The following is a 22534-nucleotide window of genomic DNA, read 5'->3' on the forward strand; positions in this document are numbered from 1 at the left end:
AGGGCAAATGAAAATTGCTGCTGTTGAGAAGAGTGAGGCTTTGGCTGGATTAAGGCCATGGTTTGTTGCATTCTTTTCCCTTATTTCATACCCTGTAATGCACCCCTACAATCACACAGCAGCAGGGATGAGTTTTAGGAACAGGGATGCTAAATTAGTAATATCTGAACAGAAACTAGCATTGCCCTACTCCAGCCTGCACCGTGCCCTTCTTTTATAAGTCATCACAATGAATTTGCAGGGATCCACAGGACCCATGTTTCCCAGTATCAGATGAGGCAATGCAAAATGACCAGTAGGAATTTAAGAGAGATTTAAGAAGTCCATGATTTTACCGCTGCTTCTCACATACCCATGACACAGCCTTTCTTTCATTTTCTTAAAGACACTTTACATTACAGAGCTCAGAATAAGGCCATTGAATGTTTTAGGAAAAGAAAAGCACACATTTAGGCTAAAAAAAAAAACCCACCACCCAGGCCAGATCCTCAGCTGCTGCAAATCAGGGTCATTCCAGTGGGGCCACTGTTTCATACCAGCTGAAGATCTGGTTCAGAGGTCCAACCCAGCACTGATCTCTGCTGGATGCGAATGCATACCAGCAAGGGGGGCTTTACAGATGAAGCAGCTTGCAAACCTGGCTGGACAAGACTTTCTGGACACCCTCTCCCCTTCATTCCCTCCTTCCCTGCAAAAGAAAGGATGACCAGGAAGTTATAGACCAATTTCAACAATGGGATAGCAGAAACATCTCCCCTGAAGGCAATCCATTTACTCACATGAAGGCAGAATTTAGCTTGTTAAATCTTGGATTACATTGCTACTGGTTATTATTTACCAGCCTGTTCTGAAACCACCCCCTTCCTCCCCCCACAAAAAACACAGGGAGCTGGGGAAGAAGGGGTGCAGTGAAAGGTGGACTTCACCCTTGTGCACCGGTTCCTTGAAGGCTTAGTCAGTGTATGGGCCATGCTGGGTGAGTTAGTGCAACCGGCCTCTGAGAAGCAATCAGTCAGCCTGTGAAATCACCAGTTAAATAACTTGAATGTGACACACTAGGAGAGAAATTCTCCAGGAGAGTGAATAGAAATTTTTCCGGTGAATGACTTTCCTGTAACCGCACAGTATCTATAAAGATATATTTGTAAAGAGCTCCATATTAAAATTCCTTGAATACATTATATATTAAATACAGTAACAACATTTTCATGCGATGTTTTCTGTACAATTGAATCAGCTCAGTAGTATAACAAGTCTGTACATTCCCACTGGTCTGGGGCACTACCCATCTTTTTCAATGCTGGTGACGGAGAAAAAAAAAAAAGGAAGGGATGGTGTTTGGCACATACTGTACATTACGTGGCCAGCTGGTCAAAGCACAGCCAGCTTGTCTGCACACATGTGAAAGAGAACCGGAAAAAAAAAAAAAAAAATCATTGGAGGTTTTTAAAAAGAAAAAACAAAACCCGATCAGAATAGTAACAGAGAAAAATGATATCAAATGATATCAAAAGCATTACTTGGCCCTAGTGCCATTGTGTACACAAGGTTGAAGTTTAGAAAGAAGGAAAAGCTGCTGACTCCTGCGAACTGAGTATCATCGGGACAGGGCTCTGAGGAAAGGGAGGAATGAGGAAGTGGGAGTATTTAGAGAGCTGGAAAAGCAGCTGGCTGTATTTACAGCCAAGCCCTCAGCTGGTGCAACATGGATTTTGACAGATCAGGGCCTATCTACCGGTACATACAACATAATGCTACTATGCAAAACATCATCTGCACAACTCTTCTACTGGAAAACAATCTCGAAGGACGGAAATAAAAAGAAGTGCCTTTACAGGGGAGTCCACAAGCGACAGTGCTCAGGGAATGGGGCTTTATTATGTGGACATTTGTTTCCCCTGTTGGAGGCATAGCACTGATTTTAAGAATGGTAAAGACGACCATAAGGGAACAAGAGGTGTCCCCCAAAGCTAATATTATTAACTAACGCTCAACTGCCGTCTGACAACTAGTCTCATGTTCTGCTTTCTGTACAATTATTTAAAAAAATGTGCTTGGTCAGAAAGCTTGATCAAGAATGGGTAGTAGATGTGGTTGGTTCTAAAATCCATCATTCCCATGTTTTGTCGTAAAAGGTTACTGTACATGGAAATGTTTCCGACTGAGAGCACAGGAAGAGATTTAATGAGGTCATACAGAAGAGGAAGGACAAGAGAACTAAGCCACATTTGGTGTCTGATGAGCCTGAGAAGATTCAAGATTTTCAACATGGAGAGAAGATACTAACAACACAGTAAAACAAAGGGGGAGGAAGGGGAAATCTACAGCTGCAACCACACAAATCTCTGTAAGTGCACATCTGCAGCATGCACACTACTAGTAATTCCATCAGGACACAGGACATCTATGTCCATACACTGAAACTATCTTGATGTATGCTACTAAAGTCGGGCAGCTAGGTAGCATGGCTGTCAAAGCACCAGCACTGCCATCTAGTTCCTATGGCTTTGGTGGACACAAGTCTGCTCAACCGGAGGCCAGCCAGCATGAACCTTTGCATCTTACGTGCCTCTTTCGCTTATCCTTCCTGTCCTTCCATGCAGCTCAGTGTTTTCTTGGTGCCCATTTTTGCCATGCCGCACCATCTTTTTCAGCTCTGGAGTGCACCCCTGGCATTTCTCATGCACAGATTCCACAAACCACTTTGCTATCATGGCTTCTCCTCTTACTGTGCTGTCACCAAATGAAGGATGCTTGCTGACCTCGCTCTCGAGGGCTATTTTTAAGAAGTGTCACTAATTTTTCATGAGTAGATCCCCAAGGAGCTGTGTTACAATGACTCAGTTACATATAGTTCCATCCCCAAACCATAATTTAGCTGTCCAGTAATTGCACCATTATATACAGGAAAAAAAAAAAAAAAAAAGCTACGAAACGAAACAAATCAGTATTTTTCTTTTCGACAATTCACCCGCATTAGTCTGATAGTTGGACACATGCATGTCCTGCTGGCTTCTAGTCATGGTCACACATGCAAGACTTCAGTCCGAGTTGCAGCTTAGGGTTCCTTTATTTAGATAGTGAGCTTCCTTTGTGTCATTCATTTCTTGTCTTCTTCTGAAAAAGAAAGGAAAATGGCTTATGGTTAACAAGCAGGGATGATCACCTGTCTTTTGCTATCAACATAAACACTTCACTGGTTCACAGAGCTAGGAAAGACCTCACAGTCATGAAAAGACGGATGTCAGGAGTCGGGGCTTACAAAGTATTAACATCCAATCACCGTGAGAATGGACCACCAAGCAGCAGGATCTGTTGCCCAGCTCAAAAACGTGGCATCTTTATACACCTTTATCTGCATCTTTCACATGCAGATGCCCAAGCCCCATTTAGCCACCATGGAACAAAACCGCTATGTAGTTCTAAGACACTTTCTTTCCCAGGATATCCAAGCACTCTGTAAACATGTCGTGAGCCACTGGAAGGTCAATAGTTATCCCCAGTCCACTGATAGGGAAACTGAGGCACACAGAGTAATTTAGACAAGATCGCTCTAAGCAATCACAACTAGGTTGGGACCTGGACGCTAGATGTCTCCAACTCCTAAGCCTGTGCTGCAGCCACAAGGCCATTCTTTTCCAGTTGATGGCAGCAGGAGATGCTTGCTATGACACATTTCATACTTAAGCATTCAAAGAAACTATGGCGTTCATAGATTTCACAGGCATTACGGCTGGAAGAGACTCGGAAGATCATCGAGTCCAGCCATCATGTGTTGACACACGACGCTTTACAGAGCTAAAGCCCTCTGTAATGGGGATTGAGAGCATAAATTCTCCTATCAGCTTTGAAAATCTCATGTTAAATATGTGGGGCTAATGCCCAACAGTCCTGGTATCTTTGAGCAGCTGCAGTGACTTCATTTGGGCTCCCCAGGAAGGAGCTATTAATACTTAGCCCAGAAAAGGCTACAAGTACCTACCCCCTTTGTCAATAAGAGCACACATTCAGAAAAGAACTGGAAAGGTAGGTCTCAGAAACATTTAACTGTGCTTCATGGAATAGGGCAACTGCATTTCTCACAAGGGACTGTCATTTTAACAATCCTGGCTAGTAAAGTCCCTCCTTGAGGATGCAATGTAGGGCTGATCAATAAATCCAGTTTCATCACTGCAGATGAAAGTTGCTTTTGTCTGATCCATTTTAAAAAAAAAAAGAATTTTTCAACAATGTTGCCAAAGTTAATTTTCCCCTTACACTAGTGATTCCTATGGTATCTGACAAGTTTTTAAATGCGCTTACTCTCCTGTGTATTACTTGCAGTTGGATTTTTGAAAACCTGTGGGATTGCATTTAACTCCTCCATGCTCTTTAACGTTACCAGCCACAGAGACTGGAAAAAATAAATAAAGTTCCATTTTAACTTGGTTTCCAGTTTCAGTTTTTAAACTGCAAGGGTTACCCACTTTTCTATAACATGCACTTTCCACAGTGCACTCTGGAAGTTCCTCTCCTGTACAATTACCACAGTACATGCCGAAACCTACTAAATAACACTTGAGCCCCAGATCAACTTAAAGTGCACAGTTAAGTGATCTGTTTACGTTGCACTTATAGCTGCTACCTCTGCTAGTAAGTGGTGCTTAGCACAAGAGAGGAACGGAAACAATTTAGCTTTAATCTTTGTAAAGTACAGAATTAACACATCCTGATACACCAAAAGAAGTCAAGAAATACACAGCAGTTAAAAACCAGTGTAATGCCTCAAAAGCACTAGCGGAGTGCCTCAATGACCCCGGTGTTTAAACTCCCACTGGAAGTGAACAAGACTTTAGATCTTATGGCCACATCCCCACAATCAGGGGTGTGTGGTTGCTGCAGGAAAAAAGAAGCAGAAGCACAAATTTGCACCACTGCTTTTTGCCCTTTTTGTATGTGGGCTTAGCGCAGGGAAAAAATGCTCTGGGTAGGACAGGGGAGGCTGGCCCCCCCAGCCTTACTTATGAGCCTCCCAGGGCAGCAGCAGAAGCAGTTCAGGTGTGCGGAGCCTGGCCAGCAGCCGGAGCATGGCACTGGCCAGCCAGGCTGTGGTTTTGGGAGGTGCATGCTGCTGCCACATAGGTTGCCCAGCATTTTCTTGGCATTTTCTTTTTTTTTGGACACTGGGAGATCCTGGTGTAAAAAAACCAAACAAAAACAAGAAACAACAACAAAAAAAACCCCCTGTTGCACTGCAAACTAGCAGCATGGTGGACATGTGCAAGTGCAGTGCGTGCTGTTTGCAGTGCCACAAACCAAGTGTGTGCTCATCTGGATGTGCCTAAGTGTCTTTAAGATACTTTTGAACATGTCACCCAGTAGATTTTAATAAAATCTGAAATGCAGAGGACCGTGATGCCCTGCATTAAACCTGGCATTTTTAAAGAAGAACATACATTCTTTAAAACTTAGGGAGTTAGGTGCCCAAACCCTACTGCATTTTAATGATCACTGGACTCCTCAAACACGTCACACCCTGAAAATCCCGAACAACACTATCTGCTCATCAGGGAAGGATTTTTTGCTAAATACAGAAACAGCCCATTTTGATTTATGACCATTGTTTACCTGCTACCATTTTATTCCTGCCTCACAAAGCTAAACCCTTTGTCCTCATGGGCTTTCAACTCTTACACGTTTTTGTCTGACCTACATGTTCACCCAAACTTGCATGCTTGCCTTTTCTTTTCTTTTTATTTCTTTCTTAATGAAACATCACCCAAAACCACCGTTGTCTTTCTACAACAGAGAATGCTGGAGAAATCTGGCTGTTTGGATACAACACAAGTTGTTCCCTACCCTCCAGAGCTATACAGCTGCTAACAAAGAGCAACATTACATGTGATGCAGGGAACAAATGTCATTGCTGCTGGAACCCTTCATTGCAGCTTTAGCTCAGAGCAAAGGCCCCTCCAAAAGGGTGCAAAATATAACTTTTCACTCCTCAAGCAGTTCCCTTCAGGACAGCTGAAACACATTGCACGGAAGTTTCTGTGCCTAAATACAGGCTTTCAGTTTACAGAGTACTCAGTGTACTCTAGCCACCTTTCCGAGCATTGCCATGCTGAAGTGAACTTCTAGTATTTACTCTACAAAGAGTTTTCCCCACCACATACTCCCTCTTCTAGTTTTCAAACCATGTAAAAAATTTTTTTTAAAATTAAAGTAATAATAATAATAATAATAATAATAATAATAATTTAAAAAAAATCAAATCAGTGAGACATGAGGGTCCCATTTGGGGAAGTTCACACTTCCCAAAGGCAACAGCAATATTCTTTTTGATACCATCTCTTAACTCAATCAAATAACTTAGTATACACAAAAACATTCTTTTCCCTGCCATGTAAGAGTTTGGCTAAGGTAACTACAGAGAGAAATTGCCCTACAAGGACACATTATGAACTTGGGAATACAGCACCATCTCATCCAGTATCTGACTCCAGTAGGGACGAAATACTATTTAGTCCACATTGTTAGTGCATTACTACAGAGACCTTTGTATGCTCCTGGAAGCTTTTTATGGATTCTTGTTATTTCTAAGGGGAAGTATCTTTTTGGCAGATAACAGAGCAGGTATCTTTGCTACACGGCACACCTGATTTATGATCAGAAGCAAAGCCAAGGTTTCCACAGCTTAGAAAAATACATCCATTATTTTGGCATTTAATAGTATGGAGTCCTGCTTCAGATCTCATTTCTCTTGAAGTCGTTCTGTCAGTGGAATTTTGCCCAATTTACACAAAACCTAAAAATCAGGCCCTATCTATCCGTTGCTTCCACTGCTTTTTGCCATGGCACTAAAATGCTTACAAACAGTTATTCAGTCAAAAGAGTCTACAGCTCAGAGATGCAAGTAGTCAAATACATCTCATGTGCACTTAATTGGACAAGTTATCCTTGGTGGCTGGCCTGCTAATACAACTACACAGCCCCTCATTAAAAATAAACTACTGCAGCAGACAAAAGAAGATGGCAATAGAGCAGTTCAGGTATCTCATTATGGTTTCAGAAGCATGAGTTCAACCCCTGCTTTGGGCTCATGCCAAAGGTTGCCCACAGACAAGCGGGTACTGAGACCATCAGACTGGGAAGTCAAAGGAGGAAAGAGGCGATTCTTTAGCCACAACATTATCTTTTGTGACCTTGCTAGAGAGACCGGCATATCGTAGTCATTCTAACCATCAAGCTTTGGGACTAAACTTTGCTCTTTAACTTGACTGTAGAGGCCTGAGTGACAGCAAGAGTAGCAGGGGGCAGGTTTTGGGAGCCTAAGACCAATTAAGCTTTCACCTAACAACTAAGCAAGTAGGCTGAAACAAAAGACTACAGACAATTATGAAAAACAACTAGAGAAATTAGCTTGAAATGAGATATGAAAAAAGAAGCATCAACACAAGTCCTGCAAAGAGCAACTGCACTCTTCAGTCTACTACGATGACCTGCAGCCAAAATAATGGCTGCTAACTTATTTGGTCTTTCAAGAAGTCTTTCAGGAAGTGTCCCTTAAGTGGCTACCACAGAAGCTATAGATGGAGGAAACTTTATCTACAGATTATAAATTGAGCCAAAGGCAGAAAAACAAGGAGAACAAACTGCTAATCTTCCACAAGAAAAAAAATACATTAATGGAATGAAGTGATGCAGATGAATACGCAACTATTATACATTTGCAGATGAAACAAAAATATTTAAAATGGTGCTACTAAGAACATAAGAAGTTGCAGAGTGATTTAAAAATGGGTTAAAAGGGTAGTATGAATGTAGATGAAGCTTGGTGTTGATAAAAGAAAGGTAATGAGCACTGGAAGGGTTAGTTTCAACTCCTGTTCCACACTTCGATATAGCCTGAAAACCACCAAAAGAGCTGGAAACTGATTTGAGCAGCTGACTGGATTGCACTGCTCAACATGCAGTGTCGATCAAAAAGAACAAACAAAATATTTATTTGGCTGCATATATACTGAAAATGTTACACTGCCACGTTCTTCACTCACACTTGCCATCTTGTGCTCAGCACTTCTCAAAGTGACACATGAGAAATAAGGGGTCCAGAGATGGATGGCGTAGCTGACTGTGTGCATGGACTGACTACCAGCTGAAGGGGTGCTGAAAAGAGAATCCTTTAGTTTAGGGGAGATGAACAGGAAAGGACACTGCAGAAATAGACAGTTGGTGCAGAGACAAACATAACAATTGTGTCCATGTCAAAAGCTAGGGCTATCAGCCATGATGATGCAGCTGTTTCCTAGGCATCGTTCCATCTTAATACAAGTGTAACAAAACCACGCCGACTTCAGAAGTTGTTCAAGATTAGGACGAGACTCACCAACTTTTCACTCTACAAGAGCAAGCAGATGTAGCAGCTGCCTCCTAACAGCTAATACGCACTCTAGCAGCTCCCTCACCCCTTTTTAAAGTGTCCAAAATGTTCCTTTGTCCAAGCCCTTGGGAAGGCAAGAGTTAAAAATGGATGGGCCAAGCTGTTTTACATAACCCCAGAATCTCCCCTTCCAGCGTGCTAAGTAGGGCTGTGCCAAATGGCACTTTCCGTTTCGACGGAACAGCGTTTCGTTTTGAATTTCATTTCAATTCGAAAAAGCTGTTCTGCTTTGCTTCATCGAAACGGCGAGGCTGATTCGACATTTCGCCCATTAGCTATAATGGGGAAGCTCAAAACAGCCTCTCTCATCTGGCAGGCAGATGGGGGCTGCGGGATCTGCCTGCCAGATGAGGGAGGGAAGCTAGTGCTGCTGCCTGGGACTGGGGAAGGGAACTGCTCAGTTCCCCTCCCCAGCCCGACTGTGGCTGGGCTGACTTCCCATCCCCACCCCGACGTATGTGGAATTTAAAAAAAAAAAAAAAACACAAAACAAAAAAAACCCAAGGGCTGGAACTTCAGCTGCTCAACACACAGCTGAGAGATCTGGTAGACAGCTCTCCTCCCAGTGAATAATGGATGTCTTGACTTCTTCCGCAATGTGGCCCCAGATGAAGCTGCTGAGCCTTCCAAAAAATTCTGACCTTGAGTGGATATAAAAATGGCTCTAATGGAACTAAGACTATTTCCACTGTCTCATCCTTAGGCGTGCCATACATTTTAATGCTGTGAGAGTACCACTGTCAGCACACTCCTTACATAGATATACCCTTTTTCACTGACGACACGATTCACACCAAAACCAGCAATGCTACTGGACTGTGTGGTCCTGCAGCTGCAAGTCATGACCACACATTTCCCTGCTGGACATCTGCCAGAACGTATGCCCAAGAGCTGTTCAGACAATCCACCCAGGGGCTGCACAGCTGGGTTACCACAGGACGCAGCGAATTTGGCAAGGGGACAGGAACGTGATTGACAGGGACAATACACACGAGAGAGAGCCAACCCTGTGTGATCTGGAGTCCTGCAGGCTTTCAGCTGGTGCTCCCCATTCCACATGTTTCTGACTGTCTTGAGAATTCCTGGTGAAAAATGACAATGCCAGATTTAAGGGATATTTCTCAATAATATTCAGAGGAATTTGACTGAACAAACAAAGGATTTTTTTCTTTTAAAAAAGTGACAATTCAAGCAGAGCCTGGTATGATTGTGGTCTCTTGCCGTGATTAAATAGTGGTGTCAGAACCCCTTGCTGTCATGGGACATGAGGCAAATCACAGAAAAATCAGCATTAGCGTGATGCAGCACTGTAACAGTGTGGGTGAAAGGTATGAAATGGAACAGGTGGATTGGCAGCATGGCATATAGGACCCAGCAGCAACAAATATCCAGGGACGTGATTGCACTAGTTCAGAATTGTGGTTTCTATTGCAGTAGCAGCAAGAGCACCGTAACACTCAGGACCCTGCATGCACAGAATTAAAAAAAAAAAAAAGTCTTGCCCCAATGAGCTTTCAGTCTGAATAGACAAAAACAAGAAATAGAAGAGAAAGAATTACCCCCGTTTTACAGATGGTCAAGTGACGTCTATAAATATTAAAAGTGACTTGGTCAAGGATTACACAACAAGGTATGGCAGAACCGAGCATTCAACTTCTCTCTTAAATCCTCGTTCTGGGCCTGGACCATAAGGCTATTGTTCCATTATGGTTTTGGGAATCGAGAGTAAAACAAGGAAAAATAAAAATCAAGAATCTGACTAACTTTCAGAAAAATGTCATGGTCAACCAAGAAAAAGGCATTTTCCTCTTCCTTATTAAAAAGGGCCCCATCTATCTTTATTTCCTAATAGTGGGCAACTTGAATAATTTACTAGTTACGAATCACTAGCCCATAAGCAGAAGCCAACCAATCTGATATTCACAAAATAATCCACAACAAAAAGGGAATGCATCCCTATTTAATACCATAGATATGTACCGAGATTTCTTGCTCAGGAGAGTAATACTCTTCGCATTTTTGGAGTGTATTTCTGCCCTAAAAAGTAACTCCAAAAATAGCACTATGGACTCCCCTTTCAACATTTCCATATAAAAACATGATTAGCTTGTATGCAAACACAAAAAGACCAGCCTGCAAACTCAGCCTGTACTCTGGAGCAAAGGTGAGCTGTTTCCATCATCCCTCATAATTAAGAGTTCTGTAGGCTACAGTGACACCTATATAACTGGTGACACTGAAGATGCAAAGCACCACTAAAAAAAAAAAAAAAAAAAAAAAAAATCAAGTATGCTGCACATGAGCCAAGAGTATGCAAAAAAGTTCTCTCCACAATCTTATTCTTGTCCAGACCCATGGCCAAAGTATCCTCTGTTCCTCTCCCAAAGAAACTCTTCTCAGCATGGCAAAGGAGAACCAGTCCTCAACCATGAAATGGGAGAACTACTGAAAAAATAGGCAGGCTGGATACACATGCATGCAGTGGAATCCTTACTCATGTGATCAAACTATCTACTGGGGGTGAAGTAAGAACAGAGTTCAACTGCTGTGCCAGATCATCCATGAGTCACCCATGATCAAAAAAAAGCAAGGTCCAGGCCTCTAGGGGCTCATTATCCAAACTCTTTTCTCTTCTGAAAAGAATAAGTTGAACCTCCTCCCATCACAGGAACTGACAGGGAGCCTGAATGGGTCTGCAGTCTTCCTGGATCTCCCCTTTTTGCCCGTACTGATGGGGGTGGGTACACACTCTAAAAGGCAATATCCAATCTTCTGCTGAACTTCTAATCACCTCAACATCAGAGCCCAGATCTCGCTTTCGAACACAGTCCTGGAGAATGAGTGAGCTAATTAAGGAACATGCACCACAGGTGCACTCAGGATGATATCAGGAAAGCAGCAGGACTGAGTTTGGAAGGTGACTTGGCAGACATACTCAAAAGGCTACAACATTTGACAGGGGAAAAAAAAGCAAAAAATGCTTAACTTAGCACATTCAGGTCACTCACTGAAATGCTTCACTGCAAAAAGTAGACAACAGTAGATTATTCACCATCACTCTTAGAGATCTCTAAATGTCTGCAGTACTTTACAGGACAGGGACCAAACCTGCCGGCACTGACACCAGTGGGAACCCCTTCTACTGATGCCTGTAGCACAGAACTGGACATCTCTGATAACACATTTCCCATTTCCAACGCGAGAGAAAGTCTGAAAATGGTTAAGCACTTGCAACAGTCACTGAAGCTAAGCAACATTTCATATACTCGGCACCTCTTGGGGGTTTTGATCCTAAAACAGAAATGGCAAACGTAAGAGAAAACATCCTTCTGGGGACAGGCTCAGGAGAAGAACATGGGAAGGATGCCTGGAAGAAACAGCTTCTTGAAGAATCCTCTTTCCAGTAACATTACCAAGAAGGTTTATTACGGAGTTGGTGCAGGTCCTTAAGGAAGGCAGTGGGCAGTTGGAAAACAGCATGGGAAAGTTGTTCCAATGGACTGCAAGTCAGTAATGGACAACAATATTTTTGCATCAACCCTTGTGTCTGGTCTTAGAGATTAGGTAAAAAGATAAGGAAAGAGTCCCTTGTAACAGGCCACCCTGGGGAAAAGCAAGCATGAGTAGTATCAGCAGAAGTGATCAATGAGATGGCCCTGAAAGCACAAAGCAAGCACTGTGTAGCAGATAAGGAATGGGAGCATCCGTTATTTGGACAGCACTCACCTTCTAGATGGTTGCGGGAAAGATACTTGAGTCCTTCATCAAGCAGGATAACAGGCAAGGAAATTTTCAGTACAACCACCCACTGTGGCCAGCTCAGGGGGGTTACCTGGAAGATTAGCTGCAAGGTAAGAGAGGATCATAAATTAAAACACAAAGGAGACAGAGCTCAGAACGTAAGATTCATTTTCTGGTTATAAATAGCCAATCACTGGGACAAGGAATATCCTGAGTACATAGCCAAGACCATTCTGGATTGTGTAGAAGATGAGGCCTCTATTCTGGTCATAATGAGAACACTATGGAACTTTGCAAAGGACAGGTAATATAGTTATGCCCACTTTCCAGATGGGGAAAAATGAGGCAAAAACAGGGGTGGTGACCTGCCCATAGCAATCTCATGACAATGCCAGGGAGAGAACCCCATTCTCCTGATCACCTCACTTTCAGTCCCATATCCTAGCAAAACAACCCCCAAAAGTTCTGCCTTTGGGGAAGTCTCCCTGAAATGCACAAAACCAAAAGATGGTCCCTGGAATGGTGCTATCAAAAGCACAACCCCATGACCCCATATACTGGGCCAGTGGTATCACTTACAGGCATAGGCTTCACATAAAGAATCAAGAAGTGCAGTGCCATGGACATGATTATAGCCCCGAGAAGCCAGAGGTTCAGCCATGGTGGCATCCTCAGCAACGACTGGTTTTCAGACACGCTATGAAAGCAAAGAGGAAGGTGTTGGCTCAAAGAAACTGTGAAATATATTCCTAATCCTTACAAGGGTACCTTGGTTCAATCAATATACCCTGTAGCTCTTCTAGTCAGTAGAAATAAAAGACTTTCAAGTGAAATATATAAATACTACAGTGGATTTACTGTGGCATGGCTGATATCACACTTTTTTCAGTGAATTTCCAATCTTATTGGACAGGTGCAAGTACAAAATCAAAATATGCCTTACAGAGATAAACCAAGGACCTCCAATACAAAGCTCTGATCCCATCTTGTTTAGACCCTAAGCTACCAGGGGACCTATATGCTAATTGAAATTTCAGTATCCTCTGATCTAAGCCAGGACCTTAGGCCTGAAATAGCTTTGACCTTGAACACCCAGCTCAAATGGGCCCAGATATTGCCAAATTGCTAAACTGGATCTTAGAGAACTAAATGCATTCACATCGCTGTCTCTGCAGAGAATAACACAGTTGGCATGGATGGCTTTGCATCAAGATCTGACATTCCTGAACATACCACACCTGTTCAGAGCATTGCACATCTCAATTGTCACTAGCACCGACAGTGCCATAGTGGTTGGGTAATGAGACTCAAAGATTTCACAGTCGAATCCTTCAAAGATGGGGTTGTCTTCTGTGCATCTCATGAAGTTTCTCTGTTGGCATAAGAAACACCAAGTAAACGGTTACCTCGTAGAGAAAATTCACTCTCCTGGTAGCTGCAGGAAAGTCATGAAACAGGCAAAAATATCAGGCCCCTGAGGGAATGACTCAACTATCAGGGGATCCATTAACCATTCCTTGGAACAGGGGGACCAATAAGCACCTGCAGCAAATCATCTTCTGGTTTGACTCCAGCCTATGACAGTACAGATCACGTAATAGCAGCTAGGTTGCCTACGGGAAATTAATGAGTGGTTTCAGTTTAGTTCCAAGTGGACACACGTCTCTGTTAAAAATATATATTTACCGCAGCAAATAGTGTTAACCACAGACTTGTTGAAAGCCACAGCATGGGCAGCAAGGGCAAGATAAACACACACTGAGCTTACAGAAGAGAATTAAGGGAGTCTGCAGAAAAGTAAATTCTAACTCATGTACAGAAATCCTTGCTAGTCGTATGGATCCAAAGCCAAGAGACGAGGGCTCTATTTCTGACCCGCTGAGCAAGCTAATCTCCTCTCTGTCCTGCTCCTTCCCTTCCTGCCTTTGGTAGGTCTTGCTTGTTTTGAGAGTACATGCTTTGAGGCCAGGATGGTCTCCTCTCATGATTTAGTACAGCACCTGGCACAGCAGGGCTTTGGTCTTGGTTAGAATTTTAAATGCTGACGCAATGAATATAATAGTAATTAGTCTACACAGTAGTTACTCTGGCACTAGATGCCCTAAATACGTAAGAATGGCCATTTACTGGGCCGGACCATAAGTCCATCTTACCTATGTAAGATGGGAGTCACAGTGGCAGACAGCAGAAGCTGAAAGGGACAGCGAACGGGGCATGGCCAGGGTTTCTTTCCAGGGATCCTCTCTTACTTGCAGCATCCAACATTTAAGGTCTAGGAAGTTTTAATTCAGAGGCTGTATCCCTAACTCTCGAGCTCAATAGCTACAGACACCTCTTTCCTCCAAGAATTGTTGAATCTGGCTAAATGTCAGGTTCCACATCTGGTGGCAATGAGTTCCACACTTTAATTGCATGCTGTGCAAACAGGAACTTCCTTTTGTCAGTTTTAAACTTACTACCTACTAATTTCATTGTGTGACCCCTAGTTTTCATACTGTAAGAGAGAGTGAACAGTAAAGCCCTATTTACTTCCTCTGCACCATTTAGTATCTTGTAAACCTGCATCACATTCACCCCACCCCTAAAGTGTCTCTTTTCTAACTTGAATAGGCCTACTCTCCTCATATGGAAGCCCCTCCATACCACTAGTCATCCTTTGCCCTTCTCTGTGCCTCCTGTAATTATTATACTGACAACTCTCAAATCTCTTTCCTCTGTGATAACAGCTAATGTAGAGCCCATCACAGTACAGGAATAGTTCAGGTCATTTTTGCCCAGGTGCATCACTTTACACTTATCTACATTCAAGGTCATCTGTTGTTTAGTTGCCCATTCGCTCAGCTGTGCCAGATCCTTCCGCAGTTCCTCAATCAGCCTTGGTCTTTACCACTTTGAATAATTTTGTCATCTACTCACCCCCTTTTCCAGATCATTTATGAACATGTGACACAGCACTGGCCCCAAAACAGATCCCTGGAGGACCCTACTGTTTACTTCTTTCCATCTGAAAACTGACCATTTATGCTCGCTCTTTGTTTTCTATTTTAAGCCAATTTCTAATCCATACCTGTACGTTCCTTGCAATCCTGTGACTACCCAACTTAGTTAAGAGCCTCTGATGGGGAACTGTATCAAAGGTTTTTTGGAAGTCCACATATACCTTGTCAATTGGATCACGCGGATGCACCTGCTTATTGACACCCCCAAACAACTCTAGTAGGCATGATTTCCTTTGGACTCCTCCCCAGCAAGTCATGTTCATGTGCTGAACAAATGATTATTATTGTTACCATTATTTCTACTAATTTTCCAGGAACTGAAGTTGGGCTCGCTGGCCTACAGCTCCCCGTGTCCCCTCTAGAGCCTTTTTTAAATATTGTAGTCAAATTGGCAACCCTCCAGTCCTCTGCTACCGTGGCTGTTTTTAGTGATAGGTTGCATACTGCAGTTAAGAGCTCATCAGCCTCCAATCTGAGCTCCTTCAGGACCTTAAGTGAATGCCATCGGGCCCTAGTGATTTGCTGGTGTTTAGTTTATCCGATTTCCTCTATGACCCCCATCTGCTGTAACCTCAGTTTGTGTCAGCTCCACTAACTTGTCCCTAGAGAGAAGTGGATCTGGTGAGAGAACCTCTTTAACATCTTCCACATACAGGGTAATAACCAATTTACTTAAAGGGGCTTAACATATCTTCTCTGCAAGGAAAGTTTTACCTCTCTCCACCTAACAAGACTGACAGGGATTACATGAGTTAACTTCAATTCTTGCTGCCTTCACTAGAATCTATCCTAGGGCTACCCCAGCGATGTGGATGGTGAGCACATCAGTGGGCTTCCTACCTGGAGAACACACAAGTAATTAGAGATACCTCTTAGATTAAAGAGAGATTTCTCCTGGGATTTTATCTTGGGATCCTACAGACCGTCAACAGTACTGTCCCATGTTAGTCCCCGTGAAGTATCTGAATTAAACGCCTTGCTGGGGAAACTATAGCGGGTAATCTGAGTTAATTGCCATTTGAACGGTGTGTGTGTGTGTGTGTGTGTGTGTGTGTGTGTGTGTGTGTGTGTGTGTGTGTGTGCGCGTGTGTGTGTGCGTGCGTGTGTGTGTAAATGACTGTCCTCTCCCTGTTCTGACTGGGTCAAAGCCCGGGACAATCAGCCCTAGATTAAATGACATCTGTTTTTAGCCTTACATTTTTGGGTACAGCCCTCAGCGCTGATCAGCCAATACAAGGGAAGCAGGGAATGTTGCTCAGAAGGAGACATTTGTTTTAATACACAGCTCACCAGTGATTTGAGAATGTTTCAAAATTAATATTCCCAACACCAGCAATTGTACAACTTTGAATATTCCCTATGCCAGGAATTGTATGCTGCATGCTAAAACCATGGTCTAAAAAAAGTCTTGCCACCTTACAACTCTACCAGCGTAGTTACCATGTGCACGGTCTTACCACTCTTCCTATCATAGCATTGGAGCTTTTTAACCCTTTTACCTTGGGCTACTGTTTGCTGCATGACTAAACTGTGCGTTTTAGATTGCATCGACATGTACCAACTATGTATCCACGTAGCTGCCGTGCACAAGGTCCTATATTCTCTTTCAATTCTCCAAAGCCAAAAATAACTACAGTTTTTAGCATTTTCTAATAAAGTTTTAAACCTGAAGGAAAAAAAAAAAAAAAAGAAGGGAAGGTTGGAAAGAAGTTTTTTCTCCTTTGAAGGCCGTGGGTGATAGCTCAGTGAGATCTAAACAGAAGTGCGTCTGGAACAATAAAAAAACCAAACCCTTCCCCTTCTTCACCCTCCTCACCCATGACATACCAGCTGGTAGAAGGTAACTTGTGGCCCTTCAGCATCATACAGAAACCACCAGGTAGCTGCCCCCACTGTTGCCAGGCCAACATATACTGCAACCAAAGAGAAAGCCAGTTGTGAAGCTATAAAGCACTGGATTTATCATATGCTTCCCCATTCACTGTGCTGCTCACTAGCACAATGCAGAGGGTTCTGCTCTTTTTCCAAGGAGAGCAAGCATCAGTGGTTTTATCCCAAAGTTATGCATCTCAGATTCATAGATGTTAGGGTTGGCAGGGACTTCAACAGATCAAGTCCGACTCCCTGCCTGGGCACAAAAGAGTGCTGGGGTCAGATGACCCCAGCCAGATGCCTATCCAGCCTTCTCTTAAAGACCCCCAAGGTAAGGGAGAGCACCACCTCCCTCGGAAGTCCACTCCAAATTTTGGCCACCCTTACCGTGAAGAAGCTTTTCCTGATATCTAGCCTAAATCTGCTCTCTGTCAGTTTGTGACCACTGTTCCTTGTTACCCCAAAAGGCGCCCTGCTGAGCAAAGCATCTGATTCCTTGCCATGCCTCCTCGATGAATTTGTAGGCGGCCACAAGATCACCTCTCAGGCTTCTCTTGCAGAGGCTGAAGAGGTCCAGGGCCCTCAGTCTCTCCTTGGAGAGACTTGCAAACCCTTAACCATATGAGGGGACCACCTCCTCCAGACCTTCGAGGTTATCCACATCCTTTGAAAAGTACAGCGGCCAAAACTGGACGCAGTACTCCAACTGTGGTCTGACCAATGCCAGAGGGGAAGTATCACCTCCTTGGTTCTATCCGTCATGCATCCGCTGATGCACGATAAGGTGCGGTTAGCTTTGCTAATAATTTCGTCACACTGATCACTCATCAGAGAATGAAACTTCTGCTGTCAAAGCAGCAGTATCTTAGGCTACAAGAAGTAAAGTTCAGTGTAAATTATATACCACAGCTTTGGCTCAATGTCCAGAAAGAGCAGACTGGGATTAATATACCCTTTTCCTGGACTGGGTCTTGGCAGGGAATGACCCTTTGGGGAGCTGCCTCTTGTCTGAAAGCTCCAGTCTTAAGTAAGGAATAGATTTGCTTTGGGTATTACACCTCTCTGAACTGGCGACAGGACTATCTTCCACTGCCTGTTCTAGAGATCTCAGTGAAGACCACACTCCTGATATAAGCAGGTTTGCAGTTACTTTATGCAAGCTGAAGCCATTCACAGCACTGTCTGCAGCCACAGCCTCTCACCTCCAATGGCAAGGTAGCGGAAGAAAAGCCAGCCACTGATGAGAGGCTCCCTGGGGTTGCGGGGAAGTTTATCCATGATGTCTAGGTCAGGGGGGTTGAATCCCAGAGCAGTGGCAGGGAGCCCATCAGTCACCAGGTTCACCCACAACAGCTGGACTGGGATCAGAGCTTCAGGCAATCCCAGGATAGCAGTCAGGAAGATGCTTCAATTGAAAGACACATAGACATGGCTGGTTATCTGCATCCTATGGAGACATGGGAATGCACCTGGCACAACTACAGGTGAATGCAAACCAAATCTCAGGGTGTAAACACCCCTAAGAATTGGCACAGTTTAAAATCCAAATCCAGGTTTGGATTTTGCAGGATCCAAGAGATTCGGCTTTACCCTCGGAGAGACTGAAACCCACTCTTGAACTTTGCAGTTTAAGCCCACTTTGGTGGTGGGAACTCAACTTCACATACAGCTCCTTGTATGGTAAATCAGCTGCAGTGTTTTTTCTAGTCAGCAGCTGAAATGATCCTGCTGAATTCTCTAGCATGAGGGATTCCCAAAATGAATATCAGAGAAAGGGGGTCAAGAGTGCTGCAGAACATAACAATTTGTTGAAAAGGCCCTTTGTCAGGAAACTATTTGCAGTGGGTGGATCTGCGAGTGTTATAATGGAGTCTTGCTGCATCAGACATAGCATCGCTGGAGCTGCGTAATGATGTGCTCGGAGCAAGATAAAGGCAACCTGTCATTTAAAGACCAGCATGCTGACCATACCGTGGTATTGAATTTAACCATAAACATGTCGCCGTGTAGCGTAGTCAAACAGAAATTACTGTAACTTATGAGCTCAGATACCGTGGCGAAGCAAATGCTGGCTGGCAGCCGGGGGAGGGGTGTAAAACCACGAATAAAAATATCAATGCAATTTAATTGAAACAGAAGTCACATATACTCTACTAGCCTCCCAAGCTGCTACGCAGATTTATACTAATAGCAGGTTCAACCTGAGGGGAATTCTGAATATTGGAAAAGACACTTCTGCTCTTTTACCCATCCTTTTTCATTCTATTGTCCTAGAGAGAAATGGGAAGGACGAGCCTTACCAAACCACCTCGCCAACATTTGATGAGATAAGGTAGCGGATGAATTGCTTCATGTTGTTGTAGATGGCTCTGCCTTCCTCAACAGCAGACACTATGGTGGAAAAGTTATCATCAGATAGCACCATCTCTGCCGCTGACTTGGCCACAGCTGTACCAGAACCCATAGCAATTCCAATCTCAGCCTTCTTCAGGGCAGGGGCATCATTGACTCCATCTCCAGTCTAGACAAAGTGAGAGTGCTTCATTAAAGGACAGGCATTTTATAGAAGACAGCCCAAGCATGAGACCAAGATTTAGACAAAAGGGAGAGCGTCCACTTTGCATTAGAATCACATCTGGATGACATTCTTTCACATAAGTATTTGACGGCTGGACTTGCACCTAACGATTACTTTTTCGACCATCACGGTATAGTAATCATATAGCTGGCCTGTCTTCAGCGGCTTTTCAAACATTCTCAAAGTGCTTTATCCACAGTCAGTTTCATGGCAGCTCTATGATGCAGGGAACTATTATTACCTAGCTTGTTTATGTGGGAAGATGCAACTTACTCAAGATTACGCCCGACTTGGAAGAGCTGAGATCAGAATGCCAAATCCCACCTCTTAACCAGTGGACCTTGCTCCAAACCTCTAGCTCAGACTATGATCTAGACCACTTCACCTTGCAGTCTCTGCTGTAGCCAAGAGGGATGACATTCTGTTCCTAAATGACACCTATAAATGACCACATGAGACACTCCATGTGCGACTCACCATAGCTGTAATCTCATCGAAAGACTGCAGGTATTCAATTATCTTGGACTTATGAGCAGGTTCAACTCGAGCAAAGCAGCGAGCTGAATAGCAGGCCTCACGCTGAGCCTTTGGGGAAAGATCATCAAACTCTCTTCCAGTGTAGGCCTTATCAGTCACATCCTCGGTCTCTGAGAAGATCCCAATTCTCCGGCAGATGGCCACAGCTGTCCCCTTGTTGTCCCCTGTGATCATGATGACTCGGATGCCAGCTTTTCTGCACATCTCAATGGATGAAGTCACCTCCTTGCGGGGAGGGTCCAGCATCCCCACACAGCCCACAAAGGTTAGGTTAGTCTGAGGGCAAGACAAGCAGACACGCATGAACTTTCACACGCTCCCTCCTCTCCGTGGGAATGAACCCTTATTTGCTCTTCCTGCCTTTAATTCACCCCCTAGAAGGTTAAGTCTAGGAGGCCGGAAAGGTTTGCTAACAGTCTAATCTTGTTACAAGCAAAAAATCAATGGGAAAACTCTGACTGACTCCAACAGGAGCACACACAGACCCTAAAATGTATTGTGTTTAATCAAAAATAGCTCAGTTGTACTCCAGATTTGTTACCTATTGTGCAAACTTTGGTTACATAGCTCAGCTAGTTTCTACCAACTCCAGGTTTATTTAATACATTCTGTTCAGGTTCCTGTGCTGTGCTCTTCACCATGCTACCTGATCACCTCCTAGGGGCACAAAGGGCCCAGGCGCTTATTGAAACTTTAGCAGACACCTAGGTACTTTGCTGAACACAAGTCTAAGCATTGCGACTGATGTCCATCATGCTGTCGTTGCTGGCAGTTTGGGCTCAAATTTCCACTGGGGCATTTGGAAATTAGGGTGAAGACTCAGCAGGGGAAAAAAAATGTAGTTGCAGTCAGCATGGTCTGTTCTTAGAAGGGACATGGATGTAAATGAGAAAGCACAGTAAATCACATATGGTATGAAGAAAACGATTCCCAAGCTTGGCGTTAAGCCTTTTATATGGGGCTGGACACCATCCTTCTTCTGCTTCCTAAGCAACTGCTCTGAGAGGACACCTGAAAGAGGAAACCCAGCAGGTGCCTACTACGTGTTTCCCAGGCCCTACCTCATGTGGTCACATTTAATCCTCCCTTACCTCATAATTGATGAATTTGGTGGAGTCATCCAACTGTACATCCTCCTTCTTAATAGGACTATCCCGGGTGGCCAAAGCGAGGCAGCGCAGGGTGTCAATACCAGTTCCCCATTCCCGGATTCTGGACAGTATCTTCTCCTTGGTAGAAGCTGTGAGAAGAACCCGGTTGGTGCCAATGCGGACATAGCTGCAGCGTTCGATCACACTTTCAGGGGCTCCCTGTGAAGAAGAAGGGTGTTTGTCTACACAGAAGAACTCATTCAGAGGACAAAACAGAACAAGGCAGACCTGTGTGCTTCTGTTCTGGAAAAGCACCATAGTCTACATTAGCTTAATCCACCAAACTAGAACTTGTCCAACTAGTGGCCTGCAAGCTGTATGTGGCCCGTCGGCTCTTGCCTGGCTGCCCGTCAGCTCTTGTCCAGCTGGAATGAATCCTCCACTCCCCCTGCCCTGGCAGCTGGGAGGGGACTGGAGTGCCCAAGCTGAGCATGTGGCAAAGGAGGGCTGCCTGCAACAGGTGGTGTGCATGGCCCAAGGGGAAAGGGCAGGGGGACTGCCTGCACAGTTCACGTGGCTGAGGTGGGACAGCGTAGTGCTGAGCTGTCACTGCCGTGAATGCAGTGGGAAGAAGGGAGGCAGGTGTTTGCTGCATGTGCAGTGGAGGAGGAGGGACAGTCCACGTGCTGCATGCAGCCAGGAGGCAGCAGTCTGGCTGCCTAAGTGATAGGGGAAAAGCCACACCGCGCATGGCCTCCACAGCATGGAGCCCCCAACTAGCCAAAAGTTGGACAGCTCCGCACTAAATTTTAATCAGGAATGAATCCCCACAATGAAGACTCATTAAGACTTGTCATGAAAGGCTCTCTGTAAGCAAAGCACTACTGAGTGAAAATTCTCCTAGCAATCAGCTGTAGCAAATTTTAAATCAGCTGAGCTATTCATGGCATACTGTTCTCACTGCAGACAGTGAGCGCTGGACCACTAAATGTTTTGGGAAAGAGGAAAACATTTACTGTATGTGGTAAACCCCCAAGCATAGCTCTCCTAAAGCTATTCCTACCATGCTGGCACTTGCAATTCAGTTTTCTTAACAGCTTTGTTTCCTCTAGGTGGCATTACCCCACTAGTTTTTAAAGAAAAGTTGGCCACTAAATGCTTCCAGTTCAGCACCTGAGGAATGTGCACAGAGAACGGGTGGCTGGTAAGATGAACTCCATTTAGGTTACTAGACTGAGGAATCCAGTTTCAAGGGGCAGGGAGGGAAATCAGCCCCATTTAACACTTACATATC

At 44.1% G+C, this 22534-nt stretch overlaps 1 protein-coding gene across 3 annotated transcripts in view; it reads right to left on the bottom strand.

Annotated features, from left to right (window-relative positions):
* Positions 1–379: 379 nt before the first annotated feature.
* The window catches only part of ATP2A3 (ATPase sarcoplasmic/endoplasmic reticulum Ca2+ transporting 3), a 154866-nt gene continuing 132711 nt past the window's right edge, over positions 380–22534 (bottom strand). The window contains exons 13-22 of one of the 3 annotated variants that reach the window (XM_019545448.1): positions 21241–21459; positions 20090–20425; positions 19335–19555; positions 18237–18439; positions 16990–17075; positions 13402–13535; positions 12743–12860; positions 12149–12266; positions 9429–9504; positions 380–3117 (exon numbers count right to left, since the gene is read on the bottom strand). In XM_019545448.1, the coding sequence (XP_019400993.1) occupies positions 3042–3117; positions 9429–9504; positions 12149–12266; positions 12743–12860; positions 13402–13535; positions 16990–17075; positions 18237–18439; positions 19335–19555; positions 20090–20425; positions 21241–21459 (1587 nt within the window). In that variant the 3' untranslated portion in view covers positions 380–3041. Of the gene's footprint in view, positions 3118–9412; positions 9505–12148; positions 12267–12742; positions 12861–13401; positions 13536–16989; positions 17076–18236; positions 18440–19334; positions 19556–20089; positions 20426–21240; positions 21460–22534 lie in introns of all 3 variants that reach the window. The other 2 variants (XM_019545449.1, XM_019545450.1) reach the window with 2 other exon arrangements.

This window comes from Crocodylus porosus, unplaced genomic scaffold (assembly GCF_001723895.1).
Source record: "Crocodylus porosus isolate Cpor-Errol unplaced genomic scaffold, CroPor_comp1, whole genome shotgun sequence".
NCBI lineage: Eukaryota > Metazoa > Chordata > Crocodylia > Crocodylidae > Crocodylus > Crocodylus porosus.